The 26912-nt window shown below is 53.7% G+C and overlaps 8 protein-coding genes across 8 annotated transcripts in view; 6 read left to right on the top strand and 2 right to left on the bottom strand.

Annotated features, from left to right (window-relative positions):
- The window catches only part of EJ05DRAFT_538888 (uncharacterized protein), a gene marked incomplete at its 3' end in the record, with an annotated part of 2089 nt that extends 1078 nt beyond the window's left edge, over positions 1–1011 (top strand). The window contains exons 2-3 of the mRNA XM_033749485.1: positions 55–193; positions 340–1011. Of these exons, the coding sequence (XP_033600203.1) occupies positions 55–193; positions 340–1011 (811 nt within the window). The remainder of the gene's footprint in view (positions 1–54; positions 194–339) is intronic.
- Positions 1012–1858: 847 nt separating this feature from the next.
- On the bottom strand, positions 1859–5333 carry EJ05DRAFT_501273 (uncharacterized protein; the record flags this gene model as incomplete). Its single annotated transcript, XM_033747100.1, has 5 exons — positions 1859–2376; positions 2447–2951; positions 3582–3674; positions 3756–3788; positions 5256–5333. The coding sequence occupies 5 exons, from the start codon at positions 5331–5333 to the stop codon at positions 1859–1861; spliced, it is 1227 nt and encodes a 408-aa protein (XP_033600202.1).
- Positions 5334–8683: 3350 nt separating this feature from the next.
- Positions 8684–12529, top strand: EJ05DRAFT_501272 (uncharacterized protein; the record flags this gene model as incomplete). The annotated part of the gene is made up of 2 exons (XM_033747099.1): positions 8684–11077; positions 11138–12529. 2 exons carry the CDS (start codon positions 8684–8686, stop codon positions 12527–12529), a joined length of 3786 nt encoding a protein of 1261 aa, XP_033600201.1.
- Positions 12530–13288: 759 nt separating this feature from the next.
- On the top strand, positions 13289–14880 carry EJ05DRAFT_486769 (WD40 repeat-like protein; the record flags this gene model as incomplete). The annotated part of the gene is made up of 2 exons (XM_033745559.1): positions 13289–14769; positions 14844–14880. The coding sequence occupies 2 exons, from the start codon at positions 13289–13291 to the stop codon at positions 14878–14880; spliced, it is 1518 nt and encodes a 505-aa protein (XP_033600200.1).
- Positions 14881–16832: 1952 nt separating this feature from the next.
- On the top strand, positions 16833–17582 carry EJ05DRAFT_476959 (uncharacterized protein). Its single transcript, XM_033744150.1, has one exon. The coding sequence runs from the start codon at positions 16878–16880 to the stop codon at positions 17505–17507; it is 630 nt and encodes a 209-aa protein (XP_033600199.1). The 5' UTR covers positions 16833–16877; the 3' UTR covers positions 17508–17582.
- An 854-nt stretch (positions 17583–18436) lies between these two features.
- On the bottom strand, positions 18437–21541 carry EJ05DRAFT_529557 (uncharacterized protein; the record flags this gene model as incomplete). Its single annotated transcript, XM_033748935.1, has 2 exons — positions 18437–19079; positions 19548–21541. 2 exons carry the CDS (start codon positions 21539–21541, stop codon positions 18437–18439), a joined length of 2637 nt encoding a protein of 878 aa, XP_033600198.1.
- A 1247-nt stretch (positions 21542–22788) lies between these two features.
- EJ05DRAFT_399697 (uncharacterized protein) lies at positions 22789–23321 on the top strand. The gene has a single exon (XM_033741413.1). The coding sequence runs from the start codon at positions 22887–22889 to the stop codon at positions 23184–23186; it is 300 nt and encodes a 99-aa protein (XP_033600197.1). The 5' UTR covers positions 22789–22886; the 3' UTR covers positions 23187–23321.
- A 1196-nt stretch (positions 23322–24517) lies between these two features.
- On the top strand, positions 24518–25968 carry EJ05DRAFT_399676 (HAD-like protein). The gene has a single exon (XM_033741412.1). The coding sequence runs from the start codon at positions 24797–24799 to the stop codon at positions 25553–25555; it is 759 nt and encodes a 252-aa protein (XP_033600196.1). The 5' UTR covers positions 24518–24796; the 3' UTR covers positions 25556–25968.
- The last annotated feature ends 944 nt before the right edge of the window (positions 25969–26912 follow it).

Genomic DNA, 26912 nt, shown 5'->3' with positions numbered 1-26912 from the left:
TGGGGATGGGGATCTGGAGAGGCGGCGACAGGAGTGGGAGACGCGGATGAGCAGGTGGCGGCGGAAGATGTTGAAGAAGGGGCTTGCGCCGAGTCGGGCGCGGAACGAGGCGATGCGGAATGACGGGCCGTTTTTGCTGCTTGTTGTTGGGCTGGGGTTTGTGTTTGCTGGGTGGCTGGGGCCGGTGTACTTTGTGAGTTTCTTCCTATCTTCCTGTGTGTCCTGTCTTGTCTTGTCGTTCTGGACTGGTCTGGTAGGGCTGTCATGATACGATACGATATGCCACGCCACACACACAACAAACAAACAAACAAACAAACTAACCCACACCCCAACCAGATCGTATCCTACGCAACCCTCTCCCTCCGCCAGGCCCCCGACGACGCAATCCTCATCCTCATCCTCATGCTCGCCGTCTCGCTCCTCGCAAGCGCCATCCCAGGCCTCCTAGCGCACCACCTCACCGGGCCCCTGAACACGCTGCTCCCCAGCACCTTTCTCTCCGCCGTCGTGCTCGCCGTGTGGATCGCGCTTGATGCCGTCAGTTTATCACCACCAGCCCTACCTACAACAACAACACCATCACCCCTATCACCATCATCAACACCACAACAACAAACCCAACAGAAATACACCCCCCTCCCCCTCCCCCCCACGGCAACAACCCTAGCAACCCTCTACGCCCTAACCACCCCCCTCCTCCCCCTCCTCCTCGCCACCCTCGACCGCTTCGACCTGCACTCCCAATCATTCGGCAACCCCAAAACAACCCTCTCCAAACGCCACGCCGTCGCCCTAGCAGCCTGTGGCGTCGGCATCCTCTTCGGCAGCCCCATCTGCGCCAGCCTGATCGGTGTTATTGTTGTTCGACGACGAGGACAACGACCGGACGACGGATCGGATTTCACGGGGGCGTTTGCGTGTGCGCTGGCGGGGTGGGTTGTTGGGGGGGCGTTTTTGGTTGCGGCGAGGGGGGCGAAGGTTGGGTGGGGGGTTAGGGGGAGGGTTTAGTTTAGGGGGTGTTGAGGCTTTGGTTTTGTTTTGTGGTTTCTTGTTGTGGAAGGGAAAGAGGGGAGTTTGGGTTGGGGGCTTTGGTTCATTGGATTGTTAGCAGTAGCAGATGCGAGCGAGGGAAGGTCCATCCACCATGAAATGCTTTCAAGATTAGGGCTGGATTATATCTAAGCGTTACTTTTTTATCCGTATATCTATCTATCTTTTCTTTCTTCTTCATAAGGGGGTACTTACTTGCTGACTGTTATCTTACTTTTTTTATCATCTACATCTTCTACTTTGCTAAAACCCCCAATGATCAATATATATTTAATAGCCCTTGATAGTCTTTCATGGTTGATAGCCGTAGCCAAGGAAAGCCCAAATCCGAGATCTCAAGATGGATGGTGGGTGCAAGTCGGCAGCCTCGGCTCGGAAGATGAACCGCGACCGCGTCAGAAACCCTTCCGCTTCCGCGCAGTAACCAACGAGTCTCCGTCCATGCAGACCTACAGACCAAGCGTGCACAAACAATACCACACGGTCACGCACAAGACAACAAGACGAAAAGGTGAATTCATGCTTCTCATTCGGGCTACTACATACAGCATGTGGACGCATGTTGGTGGACACATGTCCGTAAAGTCTAGGCGCTATGCGCTAGCGTACAGCTACCTGTACGGAGATGGTGGTAGATGCTGGGGATGTGGGATGTGGGGTGTGGATATGCATGCTGATTCCATCCATGTTGGCTAGAACCTAGCATTCGAGGGTCGAGAATGACGTGCAAAGGATTAGGTATATGATATGGGCAAGGAAACCGATTGGGAGCAAGAACCAGATGCGCCAATGTTCACAAATGCATTTACGGCTTCGCAATCGGGACGACCATCTCGTTCTCAACTGCCTCGCCCTTCTTGGCTGCCTGCACCATGTCGGCGCCCTTGACCTTGCCACATAGAGTCTCGACGATTATGCCGGTGATCTGGTATGGGTCTCCGTTGGAGGCGGGACGGCGGTCCTCAAAGTATCCCTTGCCCTCCTCGGCCACAGCGCGGTTGACGCGGACGGACGCGCCACGGTTGGCGATACCCCACGAAAACTTGTCGTACGACGCAGTCTCGTGAGCGCCAGTCATGCGTTGGCGGTTGTCCTCTCCGTACACCTCCATGTGCTCGACCTGGCGCTCGGCCAGCTTCTCCATGGCAGCCTCGATGGCCTTGATTCCGCCGTCCGCACGCATCTCCTTGGTGGAGACGTTGGTGTGCAGACCGGCACCGTTCCAGTCGCCGGGGATGGGCTTGGGGGCAAACGTGACCTTGGCACCGAACTGCTCGGCGACACGGTGGAGGAGGAAACGTGACATCCAGAGCTGGTCACCGACTGTTTGGTATTCATGTCAGAATGTGTGGTGATGACGCGCATAGGATGGGATCGTCAGGAGCAGACTTACGAGAAATGCCGTCGCAAGGACCGACTTGGTATTCCCACTGGGCGGGCATGACCTCGGCGTTGGTACCGGAGATTTGGATTTTGGCATACAGACAGGCCTTGTAGTGGGCCTCTACGATATCACGGCACATGACCTTGCCGGTTCCGTTGCCACAGTAGTAAGGACCCTGAGGAGCGGGGAAGCCGTTCTTGGGCCAGCCGTACGGCCAGCCGTCAAAGCCAAGCAGAGTGTACTCCTGCTCAAGACCGAACCAGAATTCGTGCTTGGCATGAGCCTCCATGATGACAGCCGCGTCGTGGCGGAAGTTGTAGGCGTTGGGCTTGCCATCGGACATGTACGTCTCACACATGACCAGGATGTTGTCACCTAGTCTGAAAGGGTCGGGGTAGTAGGCGACCGGGCGCAGGTAGACATCGGAGTTGTCACCTGGAGCTTGGCCGGTCGAAGAACCGTCAAAGTTCCATTCTGGGAGGTCCTTGACCGAGGATGGCTTCTTGGTCAAAGTCTGTAGGAGTTCAGGTCAGCAACTGCATGCACGAAGTTCAGGTGCATAACATGTTTGTGCCACTTTCCAGCATGACTCGAGCAATTCTCGTGCGCACTTGACATGGAGGTGCAGGGAGGGACAGCGGCGACGCACGCAGGGGAGGCGGCGAGGCGGCATCTGTGGCTACCGATAGCTGACGATACTTTTCTTATCGGCGCGTGGGTAGGCCATGTGCGAAAATGCGCCCACCCACACCCACACCCACACCCACACCCACACCCACAGCCCACAGCCCACAAACCACACGAGAGCTACAAGCGGCCAAAAGCAACGAGATTCGGCGCTTTCATCGCTTGTTGAGCAAAGTGTGTGTGTGTGTGGGCCGACTGGAGGATCGTTTTGCGAGCTGCCAGCTGCCAGCTGCCCATGCCCCTCCACAACCAGCGATTCTCGCTCGCGAGGTCCTCGGCAAGCTTGTAGTGTGGCTTGCGGCCAAGTGGGATTGGTTCTTTGCCGATCGGCCGCCAAAAAAAAGTCGGATAGGCACGATGCGGTCATAGCCTGGACGTGTCGAGGTTGTGTCGTGGGATGCGAGCGAGAGAAAGAGTGTGTGTGCGAGATAAGGGAGAAGGGAAGAAAGCTGCTCACCTTGCACTTGGAGCGCACACCGTTGGAGGCATCGATCCAGACATACTCTGCAATGACGGAGCCCCTCTGGTCGAGCTTTGCGAACTTCTCAAGCTGCACCAGAAAATAAGCAATTAGCGGAGACCGACCAGAGCTGGAATTTCAAGCCAGGATAGGTGGTGGTAGGCGACTTACCAGAGCAGTGTTGGAGACGATTGTTGATTCGGCCTGTGTGTTTCTGTTAGAGTCCATGCACGGCTGGCAGGTGCTCGCGTGATCAACTCCATACCATGATGGTGATTGTGATTGAGGTTTGTGGTTATGATTGTGAGGGAAAGGTGGAAAAGAAGATTGAGAAAGTGGTGAGAGTAGGAATGAGAGTTGAGGTGGGGGGTAGCGGTGGAGTTTATATGGGACAAGTTGCAGGTATCAGCAGCGGTTATCAGCGGTAACCGTGTAACTGGGTAGAGAGAGGTAGGGGTACTGGTCAGACAGATGGATGAATGTGAAACCAGAAGACGAAGAGGAGCGTGGGCAGTGTGATAAATAGCTGAGGCAGTGTAAAAAGAGAGCGAGAGAGAGAGAGAGAGTACGTGTGTGTGTGTGTACAGTATTGTGTATTATTTGGCGCACGGCTCGATAGGTGACCAGGGGTTAGCTGTCGGAAGATGTTGGGGCGCCGGCCGCTGCATCCGGGCTTTGTTCTGGGTGAAGCGGGAAAAGGGTTCAGCAGCTGAGTGGAGCCGGACTACATACAGTACCACTACACAGCTGCTCTAATTATTACTATTATTCCTACTACTACCTGGGTACTATCACTTGCGGGCTCCAGGGTTCTTTGTGATTTTTATGATAATTCCAGGACATCAAAGCCAACAGCACACAATACACAATCATTATTCTCTCTCTCTCGCTCCCCCTGATTGCTGCCGGATCGTCGTCATGCCCGGCCTGTTATATGTATATGACTATCACACCGTCACCATCTCTAACCAAGTCCAGTTTGATGAGGGAACTTGTGTGTTTATTGAAAAGGCAACTAATCAAATCAGGACTCCCATTCTCGTAGATCAACTGCGTCTATAGGATAATTAGGGCTATGGATGCCTGGCTGTCATTGGACGCAGAACCGGTGGGGGCTTCCTTCCAGGTAACCGCCTCGCCTCGCCTCGCTTGACTGCTGCTTTTTGCGGCATTATCCAGGAGTGAGTGTGTTACGTAGGTACTAAGGTACTAAGGTTAGCAAGACATGTCCCGAGACGTGGCCTCAACAATTCGAATTGAATCCTGTGACTACTGTAATTAGTAGAACACTTTTTTGTCTGCTGTTATCATTTGCTATTACTCCAAGTGTGGCCATGGCAGAGGCTAGGGACAGTTATTTTTACCTGAGAATATCAACATCTTGCCTGGTAGCCCCCGACATCGCAGCGGCATTGTGGTAAAGTGTGTGGTAAAGTGAAGGCCGCCACTTACCGGATTTGAGCGTGGGGACTGCTAAACCGCTCTACTGCCTGATCCGCCAGGCCCACCACCCACTGACAAACTTGGCCAGACGTGTGATGGAAGCGGTCTAGTCTGCCGCTGTCCTTATCTATTCCCCAATCCCGCTCTTCTCATTGGCTACTGCTGATTGATAGCCGCACGTAATACCTACATGGTAGTAGTAGTACTGTAGATGGCCGAGGTACGTACCCACTGGCACCCGGCACTCTCCCCTGGAATAAACATTGCGAGTTTGAGCGCCTCATCACGATATCCTGCTGCTGCCATCCTGCTACCATCGGATGGCTCCATTACATCAATCATTCGCATCCAGACACTCTGCATCCACGTTCTATGCTCGACACCTACCTATTTGATTGATACATGCCAACGGTACCTTGCTGCTACAGTGCTACGTGTTGCATTACCCGACTGCGCCGCATGAGCAATAATTAGCCCATGTCATTGCCCGTCCTTGCACATCTCTCATCCATCATGGTCGGGAAGACATTCTTGATGCAGACAGTACTCGACAGGCTCTTGCTGGCAGTGACTTTCCTGTTTATAGAATGACAAATTCTTGATGCCGCCGAAAGCAACGCTATCCCAGAGATTTGATCAAACTCTGGAGGCTGGTTAGCAGCGCCGCAACAGGGCAGCATCAGGCGTGAAAAAGTGTGCATGATATTTGGACTGTCTCGCACAAACAGATTACTGCCTTCGTTCTTGAACAGGATCAAGTAGTGTCGCGCCGTTTTGTTGATATAGAGAAAGAATTACTTGCACGTGGCTGAAGGGCAATTTCCCACTTCGTCATCACTCAACCGTTCTTGCAGTACCTCAGCCACGTGGGAGGAGGCGTGCTAGCTAAATACCCCAGATTGCAGAGCAAGTGAGGATTGGATGGCCGTGCACCAGCAGTAGCAGCGCAACAGCGTTCGCGTGGATTCGTCGCACCATTCGCTCGCTAGACTGGATATCAGCGTCTTTAATTGGTCTCTTGTCCAGTCTGCCTTGATTTATGCTTTCTTAACTTCTTTGTGGTGTTGGGTATAGGCTATATTTATATAATAAGAGAGTGTGGAACGTTTCATTCTCTCCGAGGAGAGGCGCACGCGAGATTGGCCGTTGTATCGATCCACAATTCGCATTGTCGTGGCTTCCATCGAGCCTTCTGGATGTCATGTTTGGTGGTGTCGAGCAGCTATAGCTTTCATTTCGTGCCGCAAACCTACGTCTCCGCTGCTGCTACTCATGTCTTTTGTTAGCTACTGTACCGTGTCCCAGATGGCCATGATGACGACGTCGGGCAAGAGCTGAGTTGTTTTTTCGTGTGCTCGATCTCAAGGCACATGTTGTAGCAGGTATATCGTAGTGAAGTGTGCCGTCTGATTTGTCAACTGGCCGTTGCTCTTTCAACTTAATATGGCATCAGGTACGGAATCAGAGGATGCGAAGTGCATATCAAAAAAGCCAAAGATGATGGCGATCACGGCAATGCGGTGAAGATCGGAGGAAAACGCAGTGCTGGCAAGACGGCATGGCTTTTTCGTCGAGAGCAACACCGGCAAAGCAAGCTTGACTGGAAACAGGTAGGAGTTCGTGGGAGCTGGACCGAAGATGGACAACGGCAGGCGGAATTGCCATTTAACTTTGATGACATTCCGACGACGAGTCAGCGGCGCAACTAGCAAAGTCTATGCGGGCATGGCTGACAGAAGCACATGTGACGTGGTCTGAGACCTTTGCTGGCAGAAGTGCAGTGTAGAGGGAGAGAAAGAGGAGTAAGAAGAGGGCGAGCTGGGTGAGTAGATAAGAAGGTGGAGAGTTGGGGAGTGATGGAGTGACAGAGCAAGACGAAAACGAGGCGACAATAATGTGAGAGAGTGAAGAGAGAGAGAGAGAGGCATATGTTGTTGCTATCAGCTAGAGAGAGAGCAGTAATTAGAGAGCAAGACGGGCCAAGCCAGGGGACGTGCAGACGCCATCACCCACCACCACCCAACACCACCCAACACCACACTAGAGCTAGAGAGCCCGTCGAGGCAGGTAATGCACTAGGAACCTCATAGTAGACAGTAGACATGACATAATCATCTCTACCACCCCGGCACTGCAACTTACTGCAGCACAGCTAACTTGAATGGCCCCCTTACAGCTGCTTGTTGCTTGTTGCTTGTTGCTTGTTGCTTGTTGCTTGTTGCTCCTGTACCTGAAACGACACTGATGCAGCTTCATGTTGCGGCACATTGCTTGATTACACCAGGCCAGCTGCAGCAGCATCATGCGACTGTACCATGTGTGCCTCTCACCAGTTGACTCTTACAAGGTAGCAATAGTCATAGTGAGTGGTTAATAATGAGTGCAGTCGTGCCCAGCTGCAGATTAAGGTGGAGGCTTCAATCTTCAATTCCAGTTGAAGGTCCAGCCTGGGCAGGAGGATGTCAGCTCGGATTGCGCACCCGCACCACCCTGCACCCACGCACGCACGCCTGAGTCGCATGCCGGACACTGTGGGGCTGACTTGGCGAGTCTTGCTCTACACTATACTACTACACCACTAATTAATTACTACTACTACTGCTACTACTACTACTCTTCTGCGTTAACTCCCTTTTACCACTCTGTCACTACTGCTACTACTACTGCTACTACTGCTACTACTGCTACTACTGCTACTACTGCTACTCTTATTACTCTCTCTCATACTCTCTCTACCCCATTGCTCACTCAATTCACCAGCCTATCACATCCCGACTCGCTGACATCCTCCTCCCTGGTGCCTATTGACAATGAAAACATGTTGCACACAAAGAGCAATTGCATGCAGCCTACCTCCTCGTCACTATCATATGCTTATCCTGTCTGTTCTTTGTAAATGCCTCTTGTCGGTTGTCAGCTTTGGTGGTGCTGCGCTATCTAGTTTTAGCTGTGCACGTATATATACATGTATACCACATATTCTTCCACACCCTGCTTACCCTTCTGCTTCTTGTGTATCATTATGCCTCGACCGAAGAACCCTTGTCGCATCCTAACTGAAACCTAATTCATCCCTACTGTTCTGCCCTCGACCAACTACCCTGACTATCCTGACTATCCTGACTATCCTTAGCTCTGCTGCTTGCATTAGGCCCGAACTCACTACTACTTCCGCCCCCCCTCCCCCTCAGCGCTGCCTTCCCTTAGGCCTTGCGCCCGCTTATCCATACAAAACTCCTTGGGTCCCAAATCCGGACTCTTTGTCGGTGCGAGCGTCTCTGCCTCCAAACATTCCGCAAGCCACCCGAACTCCTATCTTCTCTCTTGCATCTCGTCCCTTCGAATCGTTTCGTCTGCTAAATGGCTTCTTGATCGTCCGACTCGCATCTTTCCTCTCTCCCTCTCTGAGCAGGCCTCTCTCCTTCTTTCCTCTTCGCCGTCGTCCTTCCTCTGCTCTCTCTCTCTCTACACATTCAATCGCGGCCTTGCTGACACTGACCGGCCCTGTATCTGGCCAGAGAAACGCCACACCAACCACTTGGACACGAGAATCCACCCGCATATTCTCATGCAATTTGTGCATCCCGGGTGACCAATCTCTTTGGTGATACATCACTTTTCGCACCACCACCACCACCACCACCACCACTACCACCATGAGCCGCAACGCCAAATCTGAAAATGGCGACTTCATATCGCCGCGCTCCAGCAGAGCCCCCAGTTTCAGCAGCGAAAGATCCTCCATGTCCATTGGCCTCATGATTCCTCCATCCATGGTCGTGACTCCTCCGCCAGCCTACGTCGCCGTCGCTGCCGCCTCTCAGATCGTCACCGACCAGCACAATGCCTCGATGCGCGAGCAGCTCGGCCTGGACGATCACTCCACCCCAACCGAGGACGTCGCCCTCTTCTCAGACGACGCTCTGACTCTCGTCAATTCCTTCCTCGACAACCTCCTCTTCACCTTCCTCTCCACCGCTCAGTCTTCCACCCTCTCCGCAATCCGACCGGCCATCGTAGAGGTTCTCAAGCCCAAATTGGCAAGGGAAGCAATCGCAAATGCCGACCAGGAACTGCAAGATCTCCTGGCCGGAGAGCCTGAAGACGGCGATGAGGAAGAGTCTCTGGACGATGATGATGACGACCCAAAGCCAAAGTGGGAACTAGTCAAAGTATGGAAGAGAACACGTCTACGTGTCATGGTCTACACCAGACTCGGCGAGATGGAGGACGAGGACGAGGAAACATACATTGCACAGCTAGAAAGGCAAGAAGGCGAGACCGTCGGCAAGAAGCCCTCATCTGCACAGAGCAGCCTTGTCTCGTGGGCTGCCGCCATCTTCCTCACTTCTGTTGTGGAATACATTGCAGAGCAGGCACTGAACGTCTGTGGCCAAGCTGCCTTTACTCGCGCGGCGAACAAGCGCAAGAAAAGCGTCTCTAGCGCTACCGACAACGAACCTGAGTTGCGGCCCGTCGAAAGAGTGGTGATTGAGGAGCACGATGCCGAGAAGATTGCTCTTAATCCATTACTTGGCAGGCTTTGGAGAACCTGGAGGAAGCGTTCGCGCTCCTCCGCAGGCTATACCTCTCCAATGTCCAGAAGACCCGTTGGTGGCCGCTATAGCCGCGGTCTCTATCACCAGCCAAGCTTTGACGAATCCGTCCTGTCAAATGAGGAAGGCTCCAGGATGTCAATGGATCGAGAGCCGGGCCCCATCCCGACCGAAACTGAAATCGCTGCCAACATACCCTTGCCCATGACAGAACGCGATGTTGACGAAATCGAAGTTCCGGGTCTTGCAAAGGAGATCAACGACGATGACGTTGATGATGATGGAGTCTTGACACCGGCTGTGCACGCTCCCAAACGTCCCCACAGTTCCTTCCTGCCACCGCCATCTCGCTTCTATGACGAAGAGCCTGTCGCCTCGCGAACATCGCGGCAACGCCCTGTCTCGCTGCCTCCGCCGCTGAGGATACCGTATGAGCTGTACCGTGTTGCTGAGATGCAGGATTCGCCTACAACCGACTTTGAAACACCAATGGAACCCACACCAGAAGAAGAGTCGTATGTCAGCGAGTCAGACCTTGTGAAGCAGCATGGCCCGAGAGAGCGTGTTGTGCCTAACACGGATGCACATGGCAGCGTCTTCGCCCGCGACACAACCCCGCAACCGGAGGCACATGTGGTCGGAGTCTCCCCCCAGAGCTCGCCTCGTGATGAAGACGGAGATGAAGAATATGACCCCTTTAGGGTGCAGTCGCAAACAGCTGGTGCTCCATACGCTAAGCGATCGAGTCCGTCATACAACACTCGTAGTGGATCCGCATCCAACACTGAAAAGTACACCAAAAATAAAAGGTCGTCCACATATCATGCTGCAGCACACGACCCAGAAGAGATTGGTGTTGCGAGAACGTCCGACGTCCCGATAGCTGCACAGAATCTCGACTTGCTTTCAGCGAACATGAACGGATCTGATTTGCAAGACGTCCCGAATGTTGAACACTATCTACAAGAGAACGATCAGCCGGCACCCGGTGATCTAGCTCCTGCGCCTCTGGCATTGAGAAAGACGGGCTCCAGTGCAAGTGACATCAGCCCAATATCCGAGCAATTCGCCCCGCGTTCCACGTCTCGCAGCGTGACTCTTTCACCCGTGCACGAAAGCTTTCCCCAGGCAGAGTTGGCCAGGGGACATAGTTTGACCAACGGAAAGGGCACAAGGCAAACCTCGGGCTCTCTTTCCAAAGACAAATCGCGCGATAGAAGCTCGAACAACAGCATCTCCAGCATCAGCAAATCAAAGCGCCAGTCGGATGAGCCTGAGAGGGCTGCTGTGCAGCGCATATCGTCCAGTTCGCAGTCCACTTCAGTCGGCTCGTCCATCCTGAATAAAGCAGGGTCTTTTGACGGAGAGACGCGACCTAGAGGACTCAGTGGCAGGATGTCAGAAGAGGACCGAGTGAAAGAATTCGACTCGCTAGTCAGTCGCGAGGAAACGGTCAAGTACACGCTCACTCCGTCAAGCATGCGTGAAATGGAAGTAAGTACCGAGCAGCCTGGATGAATTAGAGAAAGTCTAGTCGCTAACCGAAGTGAATAGGGTCGTGCTCCAATGTCGCGTGAGCCGCCGAAACCTACGACAAAGGTCACTGTTCATCGCCAAGAGCACCCAGCACCAGATACTTTCACACCGACGTCGATTTCACAACAGCAGCCCCGACAACAGCCCCGACAGCAGCCCCAACAGCAGCAGTCATTTCCGCGAGTCCCCTCAAACACGCGCCCAACTCCAGCATATCCGAGGAGGTTTGGCGGCCCAACTGCGAGGGATGCGCGCGTACAGACAGACTCGATGCGTGACTTTGCAGACTTCATCCGGTCAACCGGCCCGGCCCGCGACACCGAAGAGGTTCGACCTATTCTCTCTGCCTCGCCAAATTCCAAGAGCTCGATAGGGCGGCGTCTTTCTGCCTCCGCGCGCGCTCGCTCGGCATCAAACAATTCCAACGCCACCAAGGTCAACAATGACGGTCCGACGGCACGGCCGCGTGTGCAACTCGAGCCTCGAGGCCCATCTAGCCCCAACGAAGGTAGCGGCGACTTGATCGACTTTATCCGGCAGGGCCCGCCAAGCGGCAAGTCTGGAGAGCACCGCATTGCCCGTACAGTTGCCCCCTTCCGCACCACCATGGACTCGGACGAGTTCAACAACATGTATAGCGACCGTTCCGACCATCACGGCACTCCACCAGAATCGGTCACGTCTGGCACTACGAACAACTCCAGGACCGGGCTGCTCCCAGCCCCCAAGGTCTCTCAACCCACCTACTCCACCTCACCCAAGCAACAGACCAGCAACAATCGTGGTGGTGGTGGTGGTGGTGGTGGTGGTGGTGCCGCTGCTGCTGTTACGTCATCGCCGGACTCCGGACCGACTATCACGCGGACAAGGCGTCGAGTGAAGGACCCATACGCAATTGACTACTCCGACGATGAAGATGAGGACCTTCTCACCGCCTTGCCAAAGCAAACGCAACGTCAAGAAGAGAGCCTGATTGACTTTCTTCGGAATGTCGATCCTCCCTCGCAAAACGAGCCCAAGCCAATTGTCACTGCTGGCTCTATCCCTCGCAGGCTGAACGACACTGCATCTTCATCAAACGGTCAACGCGTCCCATACGATGATGATCCCAAAGATGTGCGCTCACCACCTTTGTCCCCACTTGCAGCGCATCCTCCCCCAGCCAACACCGCGGCGCGCATGACTCGTCCGAAGCAGTCGTCGGCTACAGGCGCACGCGATGCGAGAGTTGTCTCGCCGCGCCAGGGCGCCACCAATTCTGAAACCGGCGACTTGGCCGACTTCCTACGGAACTCGGGACCACCAGTACCGCCTGCTGCTACTCAGCGACTGCCAACCGGTGCTGCGAACAAGAACAACCAGAAAGCTGAGTGGAAATTCTGGAAGAGGCGGGCGGCCACCGAGGTCTAGCTGTTGTCGGACTGCCTTGACAGATTACGACTTTTAATGATGCAAGCTTCTACATTCTGATGTAAATATAAGCCCGACACTTCTTCCCTTTGTTGTACGATGATCTATTATTGTTTCTTTTGTTGTTGTACGATGGTCTGGCTATTTATCTACATACGACGATCTAGGGGTGTCGGGTTGAGAACAGCCTTTGGAAAAATGGGCCGGCCGTACGACGCACGCGTCTTGGTGGAACTCTGTTGGATTTAAACCATGATCTGGCCTTATACTACACTTTGCTTACGATTTTGTACTATACAGTCTCGATGCTATACCCCTCCCACAATTCCACATCCACAATTTAGCTAGCGAGATAGTGCAATCTTCAGAACAAAAGTGTCTCTACCCACTCTTTACCGCCGTTTACTACTGATCCATCTGTGACTGAAATTTGAGGTGGAGTGGTGAAGTCATGTTTTGGGCCATAAAGTACGAATGTCCTAATTCATCCTGTTCAATGTATCGAAGCGAGCTCGTTTGTGCCATTTAGGTATGGATCAATCTATGAGGTCGGCGCAACCCCTCCCCGACTCTGCTAAACCTGGCTAATCGACTGGCAACTTTTTGGCATGAATTTCTAAGCACTCTGGAAACTTCACCTTGCCTCGCAGCAAATTATATAAAACAATAAAGTCGCTCTTTACCCTGCTACTAAAAGCATATTTCCCAATTCTTTTTCGCTCCCTTCAACCCTCAAACCTTGTCAGCCATTTCCTGCAAATGTCAGCCCACCAACCCCACGATGACGTCGAGGACGTGGACGACGACATGCTGGAAGAAGACGAGATAGGCGAAGAAGTGCCCTCGGACGACGACGCAGCCATGGACTCGGATGAGGACGCAGACGAGGACCCCTCGGCCACGTTGGAAGAGATTCAGCTCATCAACGACAGCGTCGCGCACTTTGACGGGCACAAAGACTCGATCTTCTGCATTGCTTCCCATCCCCGAAATCCAAACGTCGTCGCGACAGGCGGTGGCGATGATGTGGGATATATACTCGACGCGACCCCGCCACAGCCGCCCGTGCTTCCTCCGAGCTACGAAAGCGATCCGCGACCGGTAGAACGAGAGGGATTGAAGCCTATTTTCAAGTTGGAGGGGCATACGGACAGCATAAACGCAATCACATTCACACTTCCTCGCGGAGAGTATGTGGTGTCGGCGGGACTGGATGGAAAACTGAGGACATGGCAGTCGGACGCGTCAGGGCTGAAGTGGAGATTCATTGCGGAGGCGCAAGAGGTGGAGGAAATCAACTGGCTGGCGGCTTGTCCGCACCCAGAGTACCCGAACACGGTAGCCATGGGCGCAAACGATGGCTCTGTCTGGGTTTACACGATCAACGCGGCGGACAAGACATCGCCCTTGAGTATTGTCCAGACGTTCTACATCCACCAGGAATCATGTACGGCTGGGGCCTGGACGCCAGACGGCAAGCTACTGGCAACAGTCTCGGAAGACTCGAGTCTATATGTGTGGGATGTGTTCGGAGAGGCTGCCGCGGCGGGACTGGTCGAGGCGCAAGGCAGCCAAAGTGTCGTCGGACTCACTGGCCACGACGAGCGTTTCAAGGTTGAAGGGGGCCTATACAGCATCGCCATCTCGCCGAACGGCTCCTTGATTGCGGTCGGTGGACCCGAGGGCCAGATACGGATCGTCGGGCTCCCACGCTTAGGCGCAGATGCGTCGGCAACGAGTAGCGCAACAGGTGCCGGGCAAAAAGGCAAAGCTGCTGGTGGCAAGCAAGCCGGTGGGCCGAAGGCTGGCTCCAGCGGACAAGCCGGGCAGATCCTCGCCTCACTCCAAGCGGGCTCCGACAGCGTAGAAACCATTTCGTTCGCCCAGCCGCCTCTCACACTCATGGCCGCCGGAAACGTGGACGGCTCTATCGTCCTGTTCGACGTGGCACATCGTTTCGCCGCCAGGCGGCGGATCGAAAACGCGCATGAGGATGAGGGCGAGGGCCAGGCAGTCATCAAGGTCGAGTTCTCGAAGAAGTCTGGCCAGGGCGGCTGGCTGCTCACATCGTGCGGGAATGACGGCGTGGTCAGGAGGTGGGATGCACGAGGGGGTACGACTGCTGCTGCCAGAGGGTTAGTCGGCGAATGGAGGGGGCACAGGGGTGGTGGTGACGGGGGCGGCATCATGGGCTTTGTGCAGGGCAAGGAGGAGAAGTCTGTTGTGACTGCCGGTGATGAGTAAGTTTCCTGCTGCTGCTGCTGGTGGCCTGGGATGGGAAAGTGTTTTGTCTTGATTGCTAATGTTGTCACAGTCATATCACGCTTGTCTTTTCGACTCCTGTAGCATGAGCAGAGTCATGATACCCGGACGATACCCACGCCAGCTAGGTGCAGACATATAAAAGGGATAGACATAGAGATCGAATGTGAAAGACTATCGAGCATTTGTTGTTTCAAGTCTTTCGTACTTTCTGCTCTCCTGTTGTCCCGTTCTTGAGGCCATTTAGCCATCCATGCACGTGCTCGCAGATACCACTCCCACTTGGCGATATTGAGACCTTGAAGTCTCCACGCCACGACGGTGCAAAGCAGTAAATCCGACGATGCTCATAATTACCTCCTAGAGCTCTTTCAGATAGACGGACGTGTTGAAGCGCTAGTTGTGCTTGGCTGGCATTCAATGTAGCTACTGTACCTAGTACCGGGTCGTTTGTTCTATCTATAGATTGAACATCATGGATGCGTTCGTGCGGGGCACTCGTGCGTAGCTCACTTTATATCTCGCATGGATGTTCTGACAGGCGTTACGATCCACATCCGCATCTAGGAGTTATCGAGCTGTTGATTGGGAGATTTTGGGGGGGTGTTTGCGCTGGTGTTTGAACGGTTTGAACGGTTTGTGCGGGATTGTTGGGATGGGGTGTGGGAAGGGGGGGAAGAGGGTGAGCGTGAGCGTGAGGTGGATGAGTGAAGTGATGCTGATGTCGTATCTGAACCTTGATGTCTCGACAACAAGATGCACCAACCCCACAGCAAGACCACCAAGACCCCTCGAACAGACCCAGCCTTCCTCCCCCCTCACAGCCCCAAACAATACTCCACGACGGACAATATCAACCCAGGACATCTCCCAATCCATGATGTTGTAGTCGCCGGATAAATTCCCCCCTAGTAGCTCGCGGCTCGGCTCACATTGCAGCGAAACGCACGGAACACCACCGTTTCTTCCTCCGAGCATCGAGGAACTACCCGCTGTGGTGCCCCATCATGTTTTTATAGACGGGAGTGTAGGATGCAGGTGGGCGTCGCGGGTAGGTGTAGTATATCATAGGCAGCCTGCTCGAGACATGCTGCTGCGTTTGCGACATTGATATTTCTTCACGTTCTTGCATTATCTGTCTTGCGGGAACGGGGATATTAGAAGGATTGTTAGGACACGAAGCATGCGGCAGTCATACCTCTGCATGCCCTTCTCCCTCTCCCTCTCCCTCTCCCTCTCCCTCTCCCTCTCCCTCCCCATCCTCCTCCCCCTCCTCCCCCTCACCCACGCAACCTCCCCCTCCCAAAACCCAACCATAACCCTCGACACCGCCACCATAACAGGAACCTACTCGCCCACCTACAACCTCACCCTCTTCCCCGCCCTCCAATACGCCGCCTCCCCCGCCCCACCAAACCGCTTCCGCAGCCCCCAGCCCCTCCCCCCCTACACCGGCACCCACAACACCAGCTCCCCGACCCCCTTCCCCACCTGCCCACAAGACACCACCACCGGCGTCGAAAACTGCCTCTTCCTATCCATCTACTCCCGGCCCTGGAACACATCCGACACCACCGTGCGCAGACCCGTCGTCGTGGTGTTCTACGGCGGGGGCTTCATCCGTGGAAGCGCGGCGTTGGGTGTGCCGCCTTCGCTGTATCCTGTGCTCAGCGTAGACGCAGACGCAGATTACGTAGTCGTGTATCCGAACTACCGGGTCAACGCGTTCGGGTTCCTGGCCGGGAGCGCGGTCGGCGCGGCGGATGCGGGGAGTGATTTGAACGTGGGGCTGCTGGATCAGAGGGCGGCGTTGAGGTGGGTAGGGAGGTATATTCATGGTTTTGGTGGGGATGCGGGGGATGTTACGGTGCAGGGGCAGAGTGCGGGCGGGGGGAGTGTTGTTGCGCAGGTTCTTGCGGGGATGGGAGGGGGCAGGGAGAGACTGTTTCGGAGGGCGGTGCCGACGAGTCCGTTTTGGGGGAGGACGGGGGCGTTTGATGGGGTGGAGGCGGAGGGGCAGTTTGAGAGGTTGGCGGTGCTGGTTGGGTGTGCTGATGCGGGTGTGGGGATGGGGATGGGGATGGGGATGGACAAGGCCGCGGCGCTGCGGTGTTTAAAGGAGGTGGATTTCGCGCGCATCCGCACGGCGGCGTACGCGATGAAGGACGACTTCAAGTACACGACCAGGACATTCAACTGGGGCCCGGTCATCGACGGCACGTTTCTGCGGGAGACGCTGACGGAGGCCGTGAGCGGCGGACGAATCGACATAGACGTCGCATGGGCCACCTTCAACCAGCACGAAGGCGAGACGTTTGTGCCGCCGGGGCTCAGGACGGCGAACTCGACGACCGCCGGCGGGGGGTATAACTCCTCCGAGGCGAGTTTCGACGGCTGGCTCCGGGGGTATCTGCCCGGTTTCACGGACGCGGATATCGCGGATGTGAAGGCTTTGTATCCGGGCGTTGGGAGCACGGATACGGCGGCTTATGGTACGACGTATGAGCGCGCCGGCGCGATATATAGGGACTCGGTGCTGAGCTGTGCGGGCTTTTGGGTTGCGGGGGCGGCGAGGCGGGCGGGGTATTTGTCTGAGTATGCGCGGTTGCCGGCGACGCATGCGGATGATACGAAGTGGGTAAGTGGATGTTTGGTATCTTCTTTGGCTCTGAGAGAGAGTGTGTGTGTGTTTGTTTGGATGCTGACGGCGATGTGATGTAGTGGAATTCGGTCAATGCGGTGCAGACGGCTGATCCGCTCGTCTATCGGGGCTATGCAGGGGCGTTTGCGAGTCTGTTCCAGACGGGGGATCCGAATGCACGGAAACTCACGCCGGCGAATGTTACTGGTCTGCCCCGGATTAGTGAGGGGAAGGAGTTTGTCATTGGTTCGGAGGGCTTTAGTCAGGCTCCTGTTCCGAAGTTGCGGGAGAGGTGTGACTTTTGGCGGAGGGTGGGCAAGAGAGTGCCGGTTTGAGCGGTCATGGTATATTCCTGGCAGTGTTGGCACTCGTCCGCTCAGATGATGAGTAGATCCATATCCGAGTAGAATTAACAAGGCACCACGTGTACCTAGGTTTGGTCCGTCTGACACAACTCCGAGCATGCTGGAGTCCACGCCCCGGATAATGAATTCGGAGGTTACAACTCCGAAGTGCGTGGGACGGGTACGAGAAACCCCTCATTAGTATATCTACCGCTACGGTGAATCTCACACCCCTGAAGACATATACCATGCCCAAACAGTCGGCATCCGGGAATCGCTCCACGCTGGCGTAACGTCCATCGTCGACCACGCCTCAGCATCCTTCTCCCTCGACCATGTGCTCGCCAGGCTGAACTCCAGTATCGACAGCGGCGCGCGTGTTTGGTACTGCATCACCCTGCACAACCTGACGTACTACGACATCACGGCGCAAATGACCGACTATCGCACCATTATTGTCGCTGCTGCAAGCTTCCACAATACGTCCATAAGCCTTGGACTCTCGTACGACTCGTGGCTTGCCAACCCTCCAGAAATAAACTCAGCCGTGGTACAACTCATCAAGTGCTTCCCCCTTCCCCTCGGAACCTCCCTTCAACCCCCCCCCCCCAACTGACACCCCACAGCGAAACAGCCCCATCCCTCTACACAACACACCTCCTAACCGGCCCCTGGGGCGCCGCAAACACCCCATCTCTCCTCCACTCGCACGCCCTGCTCAACACCACCCTCCCCATCATCTCCAGCCACGCCTCCAACCTCAACCCCCTCGACGCCCGCCTCCTGCGCCAGACCCACCAACACACCGCCATCACCCCCGAAAGCGAAATGCACTACGGCCACGAACCACCCAACAGCACACCTCTTCCAAGACCTGTCCGCCCTCGGCGCCGACACCCACTTCACCTTCTCCGCCGACGTCCTCACCCAGGCCCCCGCCTGCGGCTGCAGAAAACCCGCCTTGTCTGGTACCGCGAGGCGCTGCAGGACTGGCTCGTTCCCGACTACGAACCCCGATGAGCGGCGACCCAGGCGTTTCTGCTGGCGACGCGGAATGGCGGGCTGGCGCTGCGTCGGCGTGATGTCGGGGTGCTTGTGCCCGGGGCGAAAGCGGATGTGGTGGTGTTTGATACGCGGGGCCCGGATCTTGTCGGGTGGAGGAATGCGGTTGCGGCGGTGCTGCTGCATGCGAATGTTGGGGATGTCGAGCATGTGCTTGTGGATGGGCGGTTGGAAGAAGAGGGATTTCAAGCTTGTGCTGGGGGGTGGGGAGGAGGAGGAGGAGGAGGAGGAGGGGAGTGTGCTGGAGAGGTTCGGGGAGAGTGCGAGGAGGATTCAGAGGCTTTGGGAGGAGACGCCGTTGCCGGTTTATGGGTCTGTATTTCCCCAGTCGGGGGTGTTGACGGGCGAAACGAGGATGGCGGATGTTGTGAATGGCGACGGGACTGGGTATTGAACGAGCTTTCGGGGGGCTTTTCACGTCCGCATTGTTCGTTTTCACAAAGGGTTAGTGAGTCATCTACGAAAAGTCTTGCAGCAGGGTTGAGAGCAATGTCACGACAGTAAGAACAAGAGCATGTATAGTATGATAAAAACCTATGTCACAAGCCATTCAGAAGATAGTCACATCTGAAGTATGTATGTATATAAACCCCGACCCCGAAAGACAAAAGACCCCGAAATAAAACCATGAACAGTGTGGAAAAAGGTTGTCAAGATATGGACAAGACTTTACATCAGACTCGCCCTTCATAGATCAGATCTGGCCTACTCCTCCATGGCGTCGGTTGCCATATCGACCTTCAATGGAAGGTTCCTGCGAGACCGACTGAGCGTTTTCGATGCTGGTGCACGCCTACGAGGTTTCTGCGCCGCCGCTATCTTCCTTCTCTTTGGAAGCACGGGGAGATCATCTTCGTTTTCTGGATTGCTATTGCTATCGTCGAGGCCTGCCTCGGTATGTTTCGCTTCATTTGCTCGCTTGCGCTTGTTGGATCTGCGGGCTGGTAGTTGTTCTTCGGGCTGTTCGGAAGACGCTGGTTCGGACTTGATCTTCGGATTCCTCTTGGAGTGCTCTACATACATTGCTGTGTAAATCTCGTCTGGGATCTTGGTGGGCCGTGGTTCTGCAGCTGTAGCGCCGTCCGGGATGACCGGGATGAGTAGGAAGGTGAAATATCCTTCAATGTACTTTGCCGCTTCCTTGCTAGTCAAAGATGCAAGCTCTACCTTTCCTTTGTGCATCCGGCTCGTCTTCTTCTTGTCGGTCGGATTTCCCTCCGGCTTCGTTGGATCCACCTGCTCGACCTGTTTCTCCGCTGAGTCCGTTGGTCCCGTCCCCTCTGTTTTCTTCAGTTGCATCTCGGCTTCCTGTTTCTTTTCAACCTCTCTCCTCACTTCATCGTCGGCAAAATAAATAGAGTCCTTGATCTTCTCCTTGATATCTTCGATCATCTTGAAGCACTCCAGCTTGTTCATGACTCTTGGGACTGGCGGTTTGATATATGTCTCCTGCATATACTTGAACAGCTGCGCCGTTGGCCCACCATGCCTCGGGCCGTCATGCTTCTTTTGTTCGCCGTCCTTCTTTGCTTCGGCATCCTCCTTTCCTTCGGACTTCTCTGACCAGGCCTGAAACCAGTTTCGGTCCTCCTTAACCAGGTCAACTTTGTATGTGACTTCAGAATGGAAGTCCATGTCGTTGATGGCTAGAACCAGCTGGAGCAAACGATATATGAAGTCCGGATATTTGTCCTCCCTGTACTTGCTCTTCTGATAGCATGTACGAGTCAGGATTGGCAAGTTCAACTTCTTTGTCGACGTCATGTTTCGGCCGAAGAAATGAGACACAGCTCTGCGGAACGGTCCGGGGCTCCCGAACATCTGCTCGTCGTTCTTAATCATAGTAACGCCCTGGGGCACTGGTGGGAGGGCGTAGCACTCGGACTTGGTCAGTCTCCATGCTGACTGGCAGATGCATGCGTTCCTGACGATTTCCGTCGAGAGCCCGTCCATGAACGCGACCTTTTCTTCCACTCCCATCTTTTCGTACCTCTCGATACTGTCACTACCTTTTTTGTCTAGTTCATTTTCTGATTTTTCTAACGCTGGGTTCCATTCCTTCCATCTCTCCAGAGGCCTGGGCCCCAGCACATTCTTTGTCTTTTTCGCGTTCGTTTTGACATGGCGACGTCTTCTTTCATGGTTGGGAGGTGTAGGTGCTTCATCAGCAGAATGAAGGTTGTGTTTGACGCATGTGAGAGCAGAAGGGCGTCCATCACTAGCCACAGCGGTACCTGTCACTTGATCCCCGTGAGACGGAGTCATGTCTTGAGAGTCGAGGGTCCGATGGTCGAGGTGCATTCCATGACCGAAGTTGGAGACAGTAGATGAAGCGTTGTCGGGCTGATTGATAGGTGTGAATGTGGAAGTCGGGGATCTGGGAGCTACGTGAGGCCTCACATGTTCCACAGGACGGTGACTGCTACTAATATTCAGCAAGACCTGAGATGCCAACATCCTGTCTTCCATGTCTTTAATTTTTTCCATTTTTGGAAATTGCTCTCCTATCGATGGCAAGGGATGCCCTCTCATAGAAAATGCCTTTAGAGCGGCATCTGAGACCGCTAGAGATGAATGTTGGATTGGCGGCAACTTATTGGTACCTCCCTTCTGCATGTGTCTCTGGAGGTCTTTCGGAAGTGCTGACGGGGGAGATATGCTGACATAGTTCTCCATTATAGCAGTTGAGTGATCCTGACTCATGATGTGTGGTTATAATACTGATATGTCCAAGACGAATAGAGTAGAGATGGAGGTATGATGGCGATGATGGGACTGATCAGATCTTGCCCTGGAAACTCTGGTATGTAACAGGATCGCAATGGAAAAGGGTGGGGAGCAGGAAATCAGAGTAGGAACAGAAGGTATGTCCATATATGGATATACTAAAGGTTCTGCCAGCTCAGCACAACGCCAGTAGCAGTAATTATGTCAGCCGATATGTCTTCACAGTGCATTTGGACGGTGCAGGCATGGGTCAAAACTTGGAATGAACCTGTGCAGACGTCTCACATCGGAACGAGCAAGTATTGCTGATTCACGGACCGATTCACTGGTCGTTGAGTCGTTACCGTAAATGGTCATAGAGGGTATTGTAACGATCAGAGTCCCTTCATGCGTGACATAAGCGGTTATAAGGCGTATCGTAGCTATCAGAGTCTCTTCAAGCGTGACATAAGCTCGTTCAAGAGCCCTGAACACCGCTTGAAGGAAGAACCATATGTGTCGCATACGTCGAAGCGGTCTCGAGGCGGTCCGACCCGCAGTGTGAATAGGCATTATTTACTCTGATCTCCTGCTGCCTCTTCGGGCGATTCACTGTCAAAACTAACAAAGTCAGCAGGCGTTTCCAAATCAGCTGTAAACAACGCTTGTGAACAATGCTTGCTTGGACGTGTGACTACCTCACCCCATCTAAGTGGCGGTAAGTTGGTCTCACCGGTTTTTGGTAACAGGAAACCGGGCAGAGTAAGGCGCAGCTGTGGCAGCCAAGGGTGACTTTTTGACAAACTTGGTCTTCTCGCAACGATCGCCATGCGTGACGCCCTTTTTGATATTGCATCAAGTCGAACACCCGCTGTTGACTCTCGAGGCCTGGATGTGTATATACTTGAGGAAATCCACATTTATACGTGTCCGAAAGCAGCATACGACGTAGGTCGAAGTAGAACGACTCCTAGTACTTTATGCGAGCCCAGATTGAATCCCTTCTACGTACAATACAGCTCCCGTAAGTCCTCAACACATGCGCTGGTCTGATCAGTATTGAGATTACATAGTCTTACAGTCTTTAGTCTCATAAAATTTGGTGGTGAGCTTCAGGAGAGCAAGTTAAGAGTCTAGCATGAAGAATGATTACTAGAATACGGCTGGAACTGAAGGAGAGGACACGTTTCCTACCTGTTCAAAGACCATTATACCTCCAAAATGGTTAGTATAGGACCCCATCTTCTGAACTGGTGTAGTGGCTAACATCGCTGTCTCTCATGTATTTTATCTACCAGTGCACAGCATCCCGGGCTTCGAGGCAGTCGTGGTGGCCCTGCAGATGGCGGCCGAATCGTCCGCAGTGGTGAAAGCAATGCTGACCATGGATGCTCTCTCCGTTCTCGTCTCCTCCGTGACGTATCACAGGAGAACTGAATTCGTCAACCATCCTAAAGTGGACTTATCCAAGCGCAGGGCTAAAGAGTTAATGACGATAAGCCGAGACGATGAGTACAGAGCTATTGATCCCAGCCCCATCATTCACAACGATCTTCCCACGTACCTGAAGAAAAATACTCAAAGCGCTTTGTCGAAGTCCTGTGCTACGGACGAAGTCCGTTTGCCCACCACGAGGAAGTGAAAGCAAAGTTGATGACTGGTTTATTGGAGGCACATCAAGCTGTCGACATCGAGGTGTTCCCAGGCGAGGAATGGAGTCGTTCAAAATATCAAGCTGCGGTACAGAGAGAGGATACAGTTTTTGTGATTGTAGACTTGTAGTGCCGCAAGATTACTTTCGCAAAATAGAGGGCATTTCAGAGCAGACCATTCACGGTAATGTCTGCGTGCTTCAGGAAATTGCCCGTGCAACACACGAGACACTTTACCCCGTGGCTTTTTCTCCTGTAGGTTATACAGATAGATGATGTCGTGGGCTGCCTACGTTATCCTTGGCGCCTAGGCTGTTAGCGGACTCCGCCCAACCACGCACCGGGGGATACTGCCGCGGATAGAAGAGCGGAGAGCGGAGGTGGACTTGACATTCCATATTCACGCTTTTCCTCTTTTTTTACTCCACCTCGCGAAAAGTTTGATGGTTTGAGACAGCGTGCATGGACAAACACAGCTCCGCTTACTCAGGATCGCTGTAGAGAGACGATGCACCTTGCGCTCAAGGTTCTTGTCGATGACCTGTTGTTTGAGGAGGAACAGCCATACGAGCTCTTTTGGTGCCGTGCTGAAGCCCGGCGCTGAAGCAACGCCAAAGCTCACCAATTGCGCATATCACATGCAACCCGGAGTTGATAGTCCATGATGTGAGGGACTAAAAGCCGGGTGCGAGTCTAGGCGCGGAAAGGTTCGCGTTTGTAAAACACCAGACAAATTGCCATTTGTCTGCCGAGCATTCTGAAGATGCAGGACTGGATACGCATAACCAGGTTGTACTGGACTACCTATCCGAGATCATTGCCCTCGTCGAGCAGCACTGTGTACACGGAAGGGTCATTTGCATCGACTGGCAGGTAAGCTATTGTGCAGGGACAAAATGTGTTGTGGCGCCTTGTTTACATCTCTGACATTGCAACAGCTCCGATGATCATGAAACCAACCTCCTTCAAAGTTACCCAAGGCCTCCTCGACCTCTGAAGTGCTCGAGGCTCAAGTACAGCCTCTATTGCCTGGCCTCCTGATGTATTGCGGTCGGTAGACTTGTTCTTCTCATTCTCCCTCATCCCGTAATTTGCTCAGGGAACGCGCCAATACCAATTCAACGAGCAGACCTTCACACCAAGGCGGCCGTGATCGCATGGAGTTTCATTTGACCTAAGACGAGCTCGACATGGTGTACAGCGGGAAGTGGCAGGCCGAGATCATTAAGTGCGTCTTTTGCCGATACCCGGTTCATGCCCTACGACATACTCACACCTCACGGGGTTTCCCGTATACGCGCATGTCGAACAGATCTTCGTAGGGATGACCATTTAAAAGAATATTGCAACAGCAGGAGAAGGAGCAACAGGGGAGCCGACGAGATTTAAGGAAGGCGTGCCCGGATCCACAGTGAACCACCCCTCTAGGGCGGTGAGCGGCGGCAGGGATAGAACACACGCCGATCATGGCCAGCCATCTTTCCTTCACACCCACCCTATCTACTTACTATCCTTTGCTAGCACGTAGACGACTTTCCTTCGCTGGCGCTTTGCCCTACTGAAGTCCTCGGCCGTCACCAAGTACCGTCGGTACGACATTATGATTTCTCTCGTCGCGTTCGACCTCGATGGCACCCTTGCCTTGAGCAAGCAGCCGCTCCTCGATTCCATGGGAGAGGCGCTGGCCGACCTACTCCATGTCGCACATGTGGCCGTTATCTCCGGCGGTGATTGGCCGCAATTCGAGAAGCAGATTGTGTCGCGCCTACCAGCACGGGCGAACCGTTCTAAACTGTGGCTCCTACCGACAACTGGCACCAAACTCTATACATACAATGAGGGACAATGGAATCGCGTCTGTGCCGACCTCTTTAATAGCTCCGATAAGGAGAGTATCCTCGAAGCCTTGGACCTCTCCCTCGAGAAGACTGGCTTTAAGCCTGAGAAGACGTGGGGGAACCGCATCGAAGACCGCGGTAGTCAGATTACCTTCTCTGCCCTGGGCCAGGAAGCGCCGATACATGAGAAGGAGCTCTGGGACCCCGACTTCGCTAAACGCAAATTGATACAACGAGACCTTATACAACGATTACCGGGAGTATCCATCAACATGGGCGGGTCTACCTCTATTGACATCACCCAAAAGGGTGTCGACAAGGCGTACGGCCTGAAGAGGCTGCGCGACCAGAGTGGTATTCCCCTCGAGGAGATGATGTTTATCGGGGATGCTATCTTCCCTGGTGGTAATGACTACCCCGCTCATCAATTGGGCCTGAAGACGGTCAAAGTGAAGGACCCAGATGGCACGCTAGCTGCTATTGCGGGCATCCATGCTTGTCTCAGTAAGACGAACGGTTAGTCTTGGGGAAAATCATTGTAGTTCGTGTCCCGCATCACGGAGGAAATGGTGTTTTCCCCTCTATCCGGAACAGTCGAGGGTCTTACACCTGTATAATCATTGCGGCCCCCTCTTGTATTTCACGATGGAGATAATCCAAACTTAGCTATGGCTGTGGAAGTAAAAGTGGAATAGAGGAAGCCTAGGTATAACGCACTGCCACAGAGCTTGCTGGCTTTGATAACGTTGCGTCTTTGCTACCGGCTGCCGGCTGAGACAGAGCAACGTAAACATTTACCTCAACCACCAGAATGCTAGTTCAACATCGCTTGAACTTATACCGAGAGTCGATACAGAAAGTCGTGGCCGGTCTTGGAGGCCGGTTCTGGATGGCCTCCTCTCGCGCGACTGATTAGTTCATAACCAGTCGCTCGATGATTAGATCTATGGTCACTATTATAAAGAGAGACCCGTTCTATATCACTGAGAGAGGGGTTCCAGGTTCATTTCCTATCGCTACTACCTGGCTAGAATGAGCAGATTCTTAGGTCCGATACTGATCGTACCCCATGGAAATCGGTCACAAACACAGTAATGCGATTGTTTGCCACCAGCTAGGCAGCAGCGCACCGGCGCCTGTATGCATTGAGTATCATTTGGAAAGCAGTCCATTCTCCATAGCACCTGATGGAATCTTGACTTACATGATGTAAGTTAACAACGGATCGAGACAGAATCAAAAAGGATTCAAACGAGTGGGCGAGGGGTGACTGGACGCGTGTCAGGCAGATGAACGGGGTAAGGAGGTGTGTACAGTCGACATAGGCGTCATATCGTAAGCTGGTATATGGTTATTGATGGATATGTACGCTCATTGACATATGCTTTCGGCATGGATCGTTTGTTGTCGGTTAGCGCGGCTGTAAATCCGAATTCATCGTCCACCCGCTTCGCAACAAAACAAGGCTGCATGGCATTCTCACGTCCGTTAGTAGTCGCCATGTCCAAGTACCAGCGAGCACCCCAACACCTCGGTCCTTCAGTATCCTACATGCCAAATCCATTTTCAGATATCTCATCCTCCGTATTCATGGAGGATTGAAATCTAAACAAACATGACGGTTCGCAGCGGGCAGTATTCGAGTAACCATCGAATATGATTCCGTGATGCTTGTGGAGATGGCAGCACCTACGTCGATAGCGCATGCTTGGAGAGAGAAAATACGAAATCCACAAAGCTTCTAACATTACATAAAAACAATGACACTATGCATATAGACAGACGAGCACAAAGGTGCGTGTTCTTCAAGTATGGTCTCTCTAAACGAACGGACTAAGACCTAGATGCAGTTATCACTGTTAATTACCTAGATTGTAT

Source organism: Pseudovirgaria hyperparasitica (assembly GCF_010093815.1).
Source record: "Pseudovirgaria hyperparasitica strain CBS 121739 unplaced genomic scaffold EJ05scaffold_9, whole genome shotgun sequence".
NCBI lineage: Eukaryota > Fungi > Ascomycota > Dothideomycetes > Acrospermales > Acrospermaceae > Pseudovirgaria > Pseudovirgaria hyperparasitica.
The sequence above is the reverse complement of the archived record's forward strand: the minus strand, read 5'-3'. Positions and strand labels throughout refer to the sequence as shown.